The sequence below is a fragment of the Trichoplusia ni genome, chromosome 5, assembly GCF_003590095.1.
Source record: "Trichoplusia ni isolate ovarian cell line Hi5 chromosome 5, tn1, whole genome shotgun sequence".
In the NCBI taxonomy this organism is placed as follows: Eukaryota; Metazoa; Arthropoda; class Insecta; order Lepidoptera; family Noctuidae; genus Trichoplusia; species Trichoplusia ni.
Genome location: NC_039482.1, coordinates 13,855,446 through 13,869,922, shown reverse-complemented (window position 1 = coordinate 13,869,922; position 14,477 = coordinate 13,855,446). Strand labels below are relative to the sequence as shown.

General features: G+C 37.9%; 4 protein-coding genes across 4 annotated transcripts; all 4 read left to right on the top strand.

The window, feature by feature from the left end:
* Window positions 1-441: 441 nt before the first annotated feature.
* LOC113494589 (serine protease snake-like) lies at window positions 442-6,305 on the top strand. The gene is made up of 10 exons (XM_026872999.1): window positions 442-934; window positions 1,199-1,296; window positions 1,617-1,687; window positions 1,924-1,988; window positions 2,295-2,455; window positions 4,407-4,519; window positions 4,767-4,919; window positions 5,056-5,188; window positions 5,403-5,534; window positions 6,051-6,305. Exons 1-10 carry the CDS (start codon window positions 835-837, stop codon window positions 6,240-6,242), a joined length of 1,218 nt encoding a protein of 405 aa, XP_026728800.1. The 5' UTR covers window positions 442-834; the 3' UTR covers window positions 6,243-6,305.
* On the top strand, window positions 6,293-7,517 carry LOC113494051 (serine protease ami-like). The gene is given in 4 exon segments (XM_026872187.1): window positions 6,293-6,310; window positions 6,440-6,552; window positions 7,018-7,026; window positions 7,028-7,517. Coding segments are annotated over 4 exon segments (285 nt in total). The 3' UTR covers window positions 7,173-7,517.
* Window positions 7,517-8,941, top strand: LOC113494591 (serine protease snake-like). Its single transcript, XM_026873004.1, has 2 exons — window positions 7,517-7,963; window positions 8,495-8,941. The coding sequence occupies exons 1-2, from the start codon at window positions 7,865-7,867 to the stop codon at window positions 8,675-8,677; spliced, it is 282 nt and encodes a 93-aa protein (XP_026728805.1). The 5' UTR covers window positions 7,517-7,864; the 3' UTR covers window positions 8,678-8,941.
* A 1,299-nt stretch (window positions 8,942-10,240) lies between these two features.
* LOC113494587 (serine protease snake-like) lies at window positions 10,241-14,068 on the top strand. The gene is made up of 10 exons (XM_026872998.1): window positions 10,241-10,474; window positions 10,788-10,885; window positions 10,974-11,041; window positions 11,714-11,778; window positions 12,015-12,202; window positions 12,792-12,904; window positions 12,981-13,133; window positions 13,286-13,427; window positions 13,579-13,710; window positions 13,800-14,068. Exons 1-10 carry the CDS (start codon window positions 10,369-10,371, stop codon window positions 13,968-13,970), a joined length of 1,236 nt encoding a protein of 411 aa, XP_026728799.1. The 5' UTR covers window positions 10,241-10,368; the 3' UTR covers window positions 13,971-14,068.
* Window positions 14,069-14,477: the final 409 nt, after the last annotated feature.

The window sequence follows — 14,477 nt, the reverse complement described above, 5'->3', positions numbered from 1 at the left end:
ACCTTGAGGAGGATAGTCTTTAAAAGAACTAATTTAGTATTAATGGTTTCTTCGTCGTTCGTCGTTTCTTCGGCTTTTGAAATTGGAGACAAAAAATATCAACTAAGCATTTAGACTAAATACTTAATTGACCAATTTACCGAGTTAGGCAAATAAAATTAAGCCTTTTAATTTCCATTATACTTACTTACCTGTACTAAGTACCTAGGCAGATACAAATAAAGGACAATCCTGAACCAGGAATGTTAATTATTGCAAAAGTTACGTATTTCCCTGTGACACAAATATTTTCCTTATTTTGTAAATATTATGATGTGGTTAGTTTTGCGCATCCTTATTTATTTAACCACTAGCTACAACCCGCGATACCGCCTGTGTACCTAGTATCATTTTTCGTCTCGGTGCTTTGTGCATGTAACTTGCATCTTTGTGAAGCCCCGAAACAAGGATTGTTAGACTAAGACTAAATTGTTTAGCGCGGGAGTCGTTTAAAGAATGGCCGGTCTCTACCATCATGTGATTTCCTTAGAAACATTTTTACTATTAATAGGTACACACACAAAGCAATTAAGGCACCAACGAAGGCAAATTACCAGTATTTCTCTGTGGGTAGTAGTAGTAGGAGGGTCTTAATTCTTTCATCTTATTAAAAGATTGACACGTTTTAGCTGCACTGTCATACAGAGGAAATTGATCCATCATAATTTATTAGTGTTTGCAAGTAATGCTCTAATTGAGTTTATCTATATCAGTTTTCCTGTTACTATAAGTATGTTTGCAGAGCACATGAGTGGGACACTGGATTAGTTTAGTCTTGTCTATTCAGTTACTACAATGTCACGGACAGCACACTACGTAACAATCCTGTTCATAGCACTTCTAAATTCTTCCTTTAGCCATGGCAGAAGGATACGATACTTGAATTTGCGTGAAGGTAAGTGATTCGAAAAAATATTCTTTGGTTTTTGCGATTGTTCTTTTTACGGAAGTAGATAGTCTAATAAATTTATCATCATAATATTGAACATGTAGTCCAATGTTTTTTATTTAATGCGCATAATTTAATTGTAGAATCAATAAAGCAAAAGCGAGGAGGATTTAACTTATATAACTATAAAGGATAATTTAACAACCACTTGAACCCTTGTTCCTTCTTGCTTTAAAAACTTTTTTTTCATAATGTTATCTATTTCCTCAGGGTCAACTTGTTCATGGAAGGGTTTAGATGGAGTTTGTGCCAACATATACAACTGTCGAAGTACCATGAAAGACTTTCGATACGGGGACCCCCCTCCGGTAAGCGTTGACGTCTGAGTTTATATTTGTATATAGAAAAGAGAGAATAGAGAGATAATCTAAGAAAGAACCATGGGTCAAAATCGCTAGTTACTAGAATAGCTACTGATTTTGTGATTTTATAAGGATCTGCAACCCTGCAAATAAGGCTCCGCTGTCTTTGTATCCATCTTTCAAGAAGCTTTTCAAATAAGAAAAAAAAATGAGTTCAAATTTGTAGGTGGATCTCTACGGAACTCTTGTTGTGGAAGTCCAACTTCGCACCTAAACCTTTTTCATTAACATAATACAAGAAGTAAAAACTAGACGTTTCTTTTCAGATATGTAGTTTCCAAGGAGTAAAAACGATTGTGTGCTGCACTGACTGTGAATTGAAAGACATTTCAACCGGGTAAGTCGACTTATATCATTGCTCACGTTATTAGTCCACTCACTAGTCCAGAATGTCCCAATTCTCCCACTTGTCGCAACCATGAGCCCCGAGTGACCAGTTTGGTAAGAACAAAACCAGGTCATACCGCTATCTTAATGGTCTCTCAAGTCTTTTAAACTTTAAGTTGTATTCGGGGCACTAGTGGATTTAAGTAAGTACTGAACATTTTAATTTTGAAATAACACATGTTTTAGGGTATTTCAAATAAATCCTGGAGTCCCAGCGTGGCTCTACAAAACTGGAGAGAAGGCGAGGGACCGTAAGTAACAAGAATATATTCGATGACCCTAACTTTTTGAATGCGTTGTGCGCTGAAATGTGCGTGATTCGCAGAAGTGTAGCGGATTCGATGCTCGCTTTTTTCCACAAATGCTTGTTCCGAGTTTCACAAAGACACCATTGTATTATACATGAGACTCAAATGTTTATTAAACGTAGTTTTGTAATCGCTTGTGAAGTTTCTTACCGGTTCTTCTACTTACGCATGTTTTTTTTTGGAACCGCACATCTAGAGGTATTACATATGTATAGTAGCATAATTGAAGTAAAAACTTTTAATTGACAGATTGTTTAGACTACCTGAATCAATTAGAGAAGTGCATACCTCATACAATTTATCAATATGAAACGGAAAAGCACCCGACTAAGAACTGCAACGATATTTTAATATCCATTGTCGGAGCGGCTGGAGGGAAAGACGCCAATCGAGATCAATTTCGACATATGGTAAACAAGATGGAATATTAGTGAATATATTAAGCATTTAACGATTGTGTAACTGAGACCACGTATTGCGTTCTACCCATAGAAATCTAAATAACAAGGTAATAGAAGTGCCAACGCCGCGTGACCTTGTCGCCACACTGGTGTCTTGGACGACACCAGCGCGCGAACTTACGCTCAGTCGCTCGCGGAACGTCGTCACAGCAAGAACCACTAAAAATGGTGTTTTGCGGCGTTTCTCAGGCTGGAAATTCATCTGCATCGTGTAATAACATAAATAAATAGATAACATTTTATCGGTAAGTAAATTATTGCAGTAATATTGATGTTATTGCAAAATTAAATTTCAAAACATAACCTTCATTATAAACCATATTTATATCGCACCATCCTGCAACAATTGCATTCTTTACTAATCATTGCCTCTGCAGTAAGAGACTTACAGAAATACACCGTTGTAAAAAGAGAAATGTATAACGAAAAATAATATTTATCAATGCGATCGTATTTGTAGTGGTACGGCCGCACAAAGCTGTCGGAAATAGTGATGTGGTTAAGTGCGGACAAATTATCCAAAATGAACATTGTATACGAAAAGTAACAATTTTAATAGTCGTTCGTTTTTGTGAACATATTATTTAATATATTTTCATTTCAGAATCCCGCAGGATGCAAATAAATACAAAAGACAAGTGGATGACTACCACGGGTAAACGAAATTGGTACCCTACAACTTAGGCCGAATATACACTATGAAATTAGTTGCATGCTTGATAACTTGCCGCCCGCCGCCGCCCGCGCCCCTCTCCATTTTTACGGCTCGGACCGCGCTCGCAACTGAATGTTTCAAAAAGTACGCCATGCATTGAATAAAAATTGCAATTTAAATTTATCCAAATCTCATAAATACCTATTTTTTTATTATGAACGTTTACTAGATACATGAACTGGGCTGCTTTTGTAAGACGACTAAAAAGTCACCGTATAAACCAAACCTACCTAGGTACCAAGTATTTAATAATAATATTTTTTTTTGTCAACCGACGATTAGCGAATTTTTTTTTTGTAAGTAGGTACATATTATAATGTAATCCATAGAAGAATACAACAAAAAACATTATCACTCATAATTTCGTCTTTCATTATATTTCGGATCCGTAGTCAATCCCTAGTGTAGTTTACGTAATCACTACAACTAATGCAAAAAAATGCAATGACTGTGTGAGTTAGTGAATCCATACAACGACAAAGTCAACCTTATTGCATTAGACGTACGGCCTAGTGTTGTTTGCTTGGTCTTCTCGATGTTAATGTTTGCGTGATTGCGTAGTTATTAGCTGTAAATGTGTTGAAGCCCCGCCCACCGGCGACATGCGTTTCGATAGATCGCCGCGGTGTATGCCATTTCTATTACCTTGTTATTTAGATTTCTATGGTTCTACCCTTCTAGGAAAAGTAAATTCTACGATCGTTAAAATCTATAACAACATATAATACTAAAAAAAGGTCGACATTAAGTAACGGTCTTTAAGGTCATAAAATTTTAGGTGGTTGCCAAATTAATTACAGGGTGGGAACCCACTTAGCACCCAACAGACTTGTTGCCTTAAGCCTATTTCTGAGAACCCTCGATACCGCGAGACCAACTAGCACTTGACCTCTTATACGTACTATGCGATATCGCTCATTACTAGGTACCGCAATTTAAATTAAGGTAATCATTTGAAAAGTAAAAATATATTTATACACAGATTACTTCTTGCCATCACCATAGCTGCCTTCCAAGTTCCTATAATATCAAGATAGATAGATCCAAGAATGGTCACATCTAGACCTCAGTTTCAGAAGCCTACAGAGATAGATCCTGCTTATTATAACTATCATTATAGTTTTATTTGACCAAAATATGTTTTGTGACGTCACCAAACCAGTTGCGAATGATTAATTTATTCAGGCCCTGCTGGGGTATGGAAAAGACATCAACTCAGCGCAATGGATGTGCGGCGGATCGCTCATCAGCGACAAATTCATTCTCACAGCTGGCCACTGCACAGCAGCTCCTAGAGTGTAAGGAAATATTTAATTAAAAAAAATAGTACAGTAACAAGTTTTGTATTAATAGTGCAATATTAATGAAGGGTTATTTAAGTAGATTAATTAATTGGACACTAAGTGAATGAAAAATAAGTTAGACTTCTCATGATTTTTCCAAATCGTTTTTTTTTTTCAATTCTAAATTATTTTAAACCTTAACAAACAATCAAGCTAAAACAAAATTAGTTAAATGTGTGTTATCATTTTATATTTGCCACAGAGGCCCAGTGCGGTACGCCGCGCTAGGTATCCTGAAGCGCTCGGACCCGCTGGAGCTGTGGCAGCGGTACCTCGTGAAGAGGATAGTGCGTCACCCGCAGTACAAGCCGCCATCCAAGTATCATGACATCGCTCTGCTGGAAACCAACAAAAGGTCAGTGTACAGCATGAAGAAACTGAACTCCCGATATGATTTCTGGCTAAGCATATAGTCACATCAGTACTTATTTTTTGTTCGCTATGCCTTTTTGTCTAATCAAACATTCAAGCTGCTGCTTTTTATTCCCCAGGGTATTTTTTAACTCGCACGTGTTACCCGCCTGTCTTCATATTATGCCTCAAAACTACTCGGAAAGTTTTGCCAGAGCGACCGGTTGGGGCGCACTAGGCCGTCGTCGTGAATTGGCCGACACCTTGCAAGCAGTGAGTTTGTTTATCACAGATACTATACTGTAATTTCTGTTTTAAGTCTTTACAAAAACAAGATGACTAGGGTGTCATTGACAATCAAGTCACATGCGCAAGATACCCAGACGCAGCACATACATATATTCGGTGATCACAGGAATGCTTGTCTGTACCACTCAGATATCTAGGCCGCCAGAATGTTAATAAAATAATTTATTTTGCGAATCAGGTGCTCCTAGATCGATATGACTCTCATGAGTGCAGCCAGCTGTACCCGAAGCACAGACATATGCGGCACGGGTACAATCACACCACGCAAATGTGTTATGGGAGCAGACAGGAAATCAGGGACACTTGTGAGGTCAGTAACGTAATACTATATTATATATGAGGTTATCTGTAACAGTTGGATTCTGAAACTGACTCTGGTCAGGCTAATCGAGCCCAGTGACCTTTGTGCAATTGTTAATATGGCCCGGACTGTTGGTATTGGGGTTAGTGGCCCTGACCTCCGGTATGCAACCGGAGGTCCACCCAGGACAAATGTTTGTGTGATGAGCACGATAATTTGTTCTGCGTGTCGGTGTAAGTTATCTTTATTATGTATGTATTTAGAATTATTATATATATATAATATTGTTTATCAGTAATCTACTTAGTACCGATAGTACAAGGTCTGCTTAGATTGAGACTAGATGGCGTTGTTTGAAAACTTGTGAGTTATTTGAAAATATCAATAGAAATCTTTCAAGTCTATCATATTAATAATTTAATTTCAAGTCATTTATTTAAATTTTCTCCGAAGTCTTTGCTTTGTTCGTCTACTAGTAGTAGTGCAGGTATAAGCTTGTCTTCTAGAAACATTTGGTTTCCGCAGGGCGACAGCGGCGGACCACTCCAGAATGCAGCTTATATTTCTGAATGCGTGTACACTATCCTCGGAGTGACATCATCAGGCATTCCTTGTGGTGTCGCCGGTAACTCCGGCGTGTACACCAGGGTGCTGCCATACGTGCCTTGGATAGAGAGCGTCGTGTGGCCGGACTGGCCGGACTGGCGAACGGATTAATGCATAAAAATTAACCTTGCAATTAGTTCATGTATCAATAAACTATTTCGATGACCATTTTCACAGCTGTTTTATTTATATTACGATTCCTCTTACCTCCCCATTACTTCAAATAATCAATTCAAACAATCAAAAACAAAAAAGTCAACAAAAAACGATGAAGTAATAAACTTATCAGGACTAATTGTTGAAACTAGGCTCTGTTGGGATACGGCGAAAACATTGACTCCGCGCAATGGATCTGCGGCGGTTCACTCATCAGCAACAAATTCCTGCTCACAGCTGGCCACTGCATATCAGCTCCCAAACTGTAAGTAACTGTAAAACACGAGTGACATGTCACAACTCAGCTCATCTGTCAAGAGACTACCATAGAAAGCCCTTTTTCGTTTTACAATCACTAAAAATAAAGTATAGAAAATCATTTGAATTGCGAAAAGATATAAAGAAAAAAAACAAATCAATTTGTTTTCTACTTTTTACTAAGACATTAATTAATTTAATCCTTATTTCACTCTTCACAAACAATCCAGTCACTTAGAGACTCGGGCTCAGGACAAGCATTCATGGGTCACACAAACGCTTATCTTACGCAGGGATCGAACCCACGAAAAGTCGTGCACAACGCTAGGGCTGTTGGTAGTAGGGTGGGCCACCACGCCAAACCCACAATATATTGTTATCAACCTGAATCTGAACTAATACTCTAAAACTTCGAACTTTTTAATAAGTTCTGGAACAAAGTTAAGTTAAAAAAACAGCTCCCGACGATAAGTAACCCATTGGTACGTTGGCCTGGGCATCCTGAAGCGCTCGGACCCGCTGGAGCTGTGGCACCGATACTTTGTGAAGAGGATCATCCCGCACCCGCAGTACAAGTCTCCCTCCAAGTACCACGACATCGCACTACTGGAAACTGACAAAGAGTGAGTGTGACAAGTGGCCGCTGAGGTAACTCTTTTTCATCTACCGGTATAATAATAAACAGCTGCAAACTACGCGACATAAAATGTCGCATCCTTCAATTTACAACAATATTTTCTTAAGTTCGTCGGTTTGCCAAGGCATTTAAACTCATAATATTGGGATTGTTGTCTTTTCATAATGCGTTAGTTCATTATTTTTATTTCTGTGTAGGATATCATTCAACGTCCACGTGTTCCCTGCGTGTCTCCATTCTTTGCCTGAACCGGACTGGGAATGGGATACCATAGCTCACGCAACCGGTTGGGGTGCTTTGGGTCATAATCGTGAACTGGCCGATACTTTACAATATCTTACATATTGTTTATGTTAATTTAATACATTGAAAGTGCGTTTGGATGTAACGTAACAACTAAATAATTGCAAAAGCCGTTCTGTTCCAGCCATCGCAAACGCATACAGTTCAGTAGCACACACAGTAAATTGTTTCTTAAAATTGCCAGATACTTCTTTGCTGCCTTAACCTCTTGTCAAAAGATTTCGTATTTGCTATTCAAACAATGCGTTCAAAGGTTAGCTTTACTTCCTTGTACTACGTTCATTCTCTTATTAATTTATCATCCTGCAAAATATTATTAAAATGTTTATTTTTGATCATCTGTTAGGTTGAGTTGGAAAAATTTGAGCATGATGAGCGCATGCAGCTGTATCCGAAGCACAGACACCTGCTGCGTGGATACAATCACACGACCCAGATGAGTTATGGAAACCGGGAGCAAATCAGAGACACTTGTCGAGTAAGTAGCCTTGAACTAAATAAGTGGAATCGATGAAGACTTCCCGAAACGAATAAATTAGTTTGCCCTGCAGTCCATAAATAATTCGAAGTCGGTTTACTTAGTTGAATTTCATATGCAGTCGTAAGCGCTATTATTTTACTTACCACTTTCTTGGGCCGGAAACAGAAATTAGTTCTCACGATCAGAGAGGCTATCATTTCCTGCATTCAAAAAGAGGAAACCCGCTCCGGGTTGTGTCGCACCTCTCTTAACGCTCTACACCCCAAGTCTCTCGAACTGGTGTTTTTTTATGTTCAATTTATTTTCATTATTATACGCAGTAAAGGTACTTGCCATACTTTTTCGGTACTCATAGTATGCAATAATTCTGTATCTACTTTGAAATCGTCCGGTATATCATCTCCCATCTCCCATAGAGCAAGGTTGAACCATCCTTGGTAGATACTCAACAACTCCTCTACTTCTTGGACCTGTGTGGACGCAAGTTACGCTCAAAAGCTACTTAAAATATGATTTATTTATTTATAGGGTGATAGCGGTGGACCTCTTCAAACCACACATTTCCTGGCAGAGTGCGTGTTCACCATTACTGGTGTGACGTCATGGGGCAGGTCCTGCGGGTTCGCCGGTAACTCGGGCGTGTACACCAGGTACGCTCTCTATCCAGTGCACTACGTGCCTTGGATAGAGAGCGTCGTGTGGCCGGACTAGAGAACGGATCTAACGAAGTCTGGTGGTTTTCCTCACTTTAATTAATGACTATGTAACGACATTATTAGAGAAAAATAAAGTTTGTTGATGACAAACCAAGATTTATATCAAATCCATGACTTATGACTTTTAATAAAGAAGGACTGTGTACTTTTTTATTTTGAAATATCCAAATCTACTATCAAATTTTGTTAATCAAAGCTTAAACAACTCTAAATCTGACAGAAAGCAAGTTTAATAAGGAGAGGAAGATATCTGTGCAGGATAAAGAGTTATTCAATGACTAGGTAGTAGGAGTAAATTAGTGAAGGTGGGGCATGAGCCAAATAAATTGTACAAAAACGTTGGTACTATCAGATGTGGGAAAGCAGAAATTCAAATTCAAAAAATTGATAAACATTAAAATTCCAAGACGTGACTGCGTGTCAGGTAACACTTGTATGAAGAGCAAACCTGTTGTGATAAGGAAAATGAATCAAATATTAAATAAATCCAAGGTTTCGCGTCTTTCTTGATGACTATTTCGTTTATTTAAAACAAATAAGCTTATGTAAGTGGTTTCAAATGATAAATATACGAGTATGTTGTCTGCATTGTCTGAACTGTCATCATCATCATCGTGCAGTACGAGTACCTGAGTGTCTACTATTACTTCTGAAAGTGGTTACTTATTATGGTTGTGGAAGCGTGATTTAAGCGGCATTTATCCATTAATAACTGTAATTAACCACAACCAAATATAACTGTAATTCATTCCCTTCGTTTTTAGACTTTTCATACTGATTCTAGGTAATCAAATATTCACGCATAAATACTAGTGCCTATATACAAAATTGAAATTATATAGTCCGCGTTTCGGATTCCCGTTCTTGGCCTCCACAGGAGAAATCTGATCAGAAGCCAATATTCATCAAAAATTAAATGGTAAAATCCCGAAGCGTTTCTTTGGGGGTACACCTGGTTAATCGTATATTTTCTATACTTATCTACGTTCATTGGGTTTAGACCAATTCATAGTTCCCGATTTTCATACGCGTTTTCTGTTTATTTTAAAGACATCATCAGATGGAAAGAAAAGTGACTTTCAAAACGAGGTAAAAATATACTAAAAAACAAATATCTTCAATTCATCAAGATATATTTCTTATGCACAGCATTAATGACAAGTATTACCCAGCATTTTAGGAAATCTTGTTTTTTTTTTACAATAAATAATAACAAGTATTTAATCATTTTTCGCTACACTACAAACCCTTAATTGATCGCTATCTTTTTAATACATAGGTGCTGTAAACATGTACAGGTGTTTTTTTTTCAATTTAAAGTGAAATTTGCTGGCCCTACATTGTTTTAACTCTTCTCCTTGATATTTCCTAATATACGACTGCTACCTGCTCTCCTGTTGCCATCTCATATGAATGTGACTCATACCTTCCCTTAGATACGGTACGCCCCTCATGTACTAGCGCGTTTAGAAAACTTTTTCTTACCACCACCTGAAACAATTAATATCTTTGAAGCGGCACGCTAAGCACCTAACATGTTTAGATATGAATTATTCATTCTCACACGATATTACGTGTTACAAAAATTAAGGCTTCATATCATAATAACAACGCCTTCATGACGGGAGGCCGCTTAACAGTGTCTGTGGTATAATAAACGTATTAAAAGTAAACTTATGAATAATTATGAATCATCTTCTACAATTCATTTCGATTTTATCTATTAGTAGTACATTATTGTGTTATAGAGACGGGAATGAAGTCATTTACGACTATCTAAACCTACCAGAAGGTAAGTCATTTTTTGAGCAATAATAGTTGTATTTTGTAGGTTATGGCAACGACCTCAGTGCATCGATTAGTTTTACTCTCAAATAATTTTATTGCTTGTTTAATAAGTGTCATAATGGTAGTCTATTGCCGAGGCTCTGCTTTCTTATTATTATATATTGTTAGTGTCTATGGGCTGTCGGCTATAATTCATGACTGATAGATAGTTCCGGTCATTAATTTGTTATTGTTTTCAACCTTCTGATTTGTTTTTATTTAGCTTTTTTGTAGGGACCTGTAAGCTTTTTATTGTTGTTTTCTTTTTGAAATCACAGGATCTCGATGCAAATGGAACGGATTAAATGGAGTGTGTGCGAGTCCGTACCACTGTCGTACAACCATGGAAGACATCCGAGATGAACGCTACCCGCCGGTGGGTCAATATGTGAAAATTGAGACATTACATAATTTGAGTAGATTTTTGTATTACATACTTATACACATTTAACTAACATTTTTAGGTCTGCAGTGTACAAGGTGCGAAGGTGTTCATATGTTGTACGGACTGCGAACTGGGTGACATAACCGAGTAAGTACATGCCCACCAGTATACGAAATAATAATAATAAAAAAGCTTTTTGCAGAACTCTATAGACTTACCTTTTGCATGTGAGTGTTTTGCAAGCATGTGAGTAACGACCTTTCGTAGCCTACATGTTTGTCAAAGGATAAAGTCTGAATATATTATCTTAAAAATTATATATTGTTAGTATCTTAGTTATTATCTTAAAGATGGAATAAGTTTAATTGTAAAATTGTTAGGTTAATAAGATTAAGTCATTACGCCCACAGACAAACTGTGCAAACAGTTTTGTGGGGCTTATACAAAGTAAATAAGTATAATGTAAACAGTTTAATAAATAAATAAAAAAGTACATTACTTTTCTAGTTATTATGGTTGTGCTGAGGTAGTCTAGCCGCTATCCGTGGGGCAAGCGGCGTCTAAATGCCAAATGAGCGAAAACAGTTAAATGTGCAAAATTAAATTTTGATTTCGTCTGTTGAAAGCACGAGGATTGTTCTACTACATTAGGCTTCAAAGAAACAGTTAATGAGTAGACGCTAAATACATTTTCTGAGAAAAAAGATAATATGTACAGTGTCCTAAATCAGTGGTGCCGGTCCCGGTGATTGGCACCTTGCCACATACAATGTATTAAGTACTACGCTGGAAGTCACTGATTCAAAAAAAATGTTTTAGTTCATTCAGACTAGACGCGGGGACCCCAGTGTGGTATTATAAAACTGGAGAGAAAGCGAGAGACCGTAAGTAAATGAAATATAATGTTAAATGTATAACTAACTGCTCACCCTCACCCTCAATAACAATACCTGCTCAATTATAACATATTTTTTATTGTAAAAAAAGAAGCAGCGTGTTATGCTGTTGAGTCTATTGAGCCGTTTCTTTGCCACGGCTAAAGTGTGATGATATTTTTCTGACAGTAATTTTCATGACAATACTATCGATTCATATAGTGAATACCCACTCTTTTTTGCAGATTGTTTGGACTACGTAGCATTGGAAACTAAAACCCCATACAGGTGTTATTTCGTGTATGACCAGTATAAGACATCCTATAACATAACAAGAAATTGTTTCGATGTTGTACATGACGATACACCGCCGGGATCGGGTAGCGGAGGAGTCGGAGGAGTGCCTTCAAACCGAGATCAATATCGACACATGGTAAATACAAATCAATGATTTGTTTACGTAACTGTCAGTAACTGATATGAAAATATTTAAATAAGCCCTCTAACATACTAACAGTGCAGTAAGGGCTAAATTTGAAAATGCTAGATACTTTAATGACAAAAACTACAAATTTAAAAACATTTGAACTTAATTGGCTAAAGAGAAAACCGTAAAGCTACAAAAAAAAATGTTTTTCATATACTACATCCAAAACAGTAGTGAAACTTAATTGTAGGTCACTCGGGAGGACGCTCAGCCAAACGTGATGTCGATTTTTTGCTTACGTCGAAAGTTTGCTCAAAACGATATGTATTTTATTACATTCGACTCAATAACCTGAAACACCAAAAACAGGTTGTTTAATACCCGGGCTTGTGGATGCCTGCCGGGCCAGCTCAGCGGGATTTTAGCGGGAGTTATCGCGGCCCTGTTACGCAAAGCGCTAAGTAACAATTGTAACAAAAATGAAGGTTTTAGTCAGTAAAATTCTGACACTCCCTCTTCCGCTCAACCCAAAGCGGGAGGACGCGAGAAAAAAGATTGTTTAATTAATATTTACAATATAATGTAAACTCTACAGGCTCTATTAGGGTACGGAGACAACATTGACTCAGCACAATGGATCTGCGGCGGATCGCTTATCAGTAACAAATTCATCCTCACAGCTGGTCACTGCACAGCATCTGCATTATTGTAAGTTAAGTAGTAATTTTGGAGAAAGCTCTAAATATTATTTGAGAAGTAGATATTTAAAGTATTTTTCGTACAGAGGCCCAGTGCGGTACGCCGCGCTAGGCATCCTGAAGCGCTCGGACCCGCTGGAGCTGTGGCAGCGGTACCTCGTGAAGAGGATCATCCCGTATCCACTGTACAAGCCGCCATCCAAGTATCATGACATCGCTCTACTGGAAACTGATACAGAGTGAGTTTCTGAATTTTTGAAAACAATTAGTTTTGCCCAAATCTAAAAAGAAAACAGCTACCTTTACTACAAAGATTTTTTTAATTCACCTCGTATCTTGGTTACTTGGATAAGTATCTATAGATTTATTATTTCCCAAACATTATTTGCAGGGTAGCATACAATAAGCACGTCTTTCCTGCCTGTCTTCAGTTCCTGGCTAACCCTCGCGGCGATCGGTGGAATTTATTTGCCGTTGCAACTGGTTGGGGCGCTCTTGGTCATAAACGGGAATTGGCCGACGTCATGCAAGCCGTACGTTAGTAAACATAATTGCAAATCTTAGATGTTGTAAATTGACTGATATCCGACAAATGAAACTTACCTGTGTATCGATTTTTCTGTTATGATAAAATTGCTTTTCTTTAACCAACGCTTGACCAACAGTAAAAATATTGTTTATCAGGTGTACCTGGACCGATACGAGGCCCATGAGTGTAGCCAGCTGTACCCGAAGCATAGACATTTACGGCACGGGTACAATCACACCACGCAAATGTGCTACGGGAACCGGGAAATAGTCAGAGATACTTGTGAGGTACCTAATAACTAACACTAAGTAGTGCTCATGTTTTCGTAACACCACTGTCAAAACTCTTGAGTATTCCATTATTTGTTCTATTGCAGGGTGACAGCGGAGGACCACTACAAGTTGAATCCCTAGTAGCAAGATGCGTATACAGCATCATCGGCGTTACGTCAACGGGAAAGGCTTGTGGATTTACAAGTAACTCTGGTGTGTACACCCGAGTGATCCACTACCTGCCCTGGATTGAGAGTATCGTGTGGCCGGACTGATAAAGGAGATAACCTGTGAAGACACAACAGTGAACTTGATTTGATACTTAAAACAAAATAATGGTTTTGATCATTAATAAATGTTTCGAAAATAATGACGTTTCGTTTTCGTTGCTAATAACTAACACGCAAGTGGAAAAATGCTAAATATGTTACTTAAGAACCAGCTACATTAATTTATTTAAAACAACAGAACCTGTTTTGAACCAAGTAAAGTTTAGGTATCGAAAATTTTAACTGATTCGTAAAATTCGGGACTGCGTAGGTTACTATAAGACATGCAAGCCGAGTGGCCGAAACGACACCCGTATATTTTCTATACTTATCTACGTTCATTGGGTTTAGACCAATTCATAGTTCATAATCCCGATTTTCATAAGCATTTTCTTTTTATTTATTGACGGGCCTGTTGATCTAGTGGTTAGCGACCCTGACTGCTTTACTGGAGGTCGTGGGTTCGATTCCCGCCCAGGACAAATCTTGTATGATGAGCATGATCATTTGATC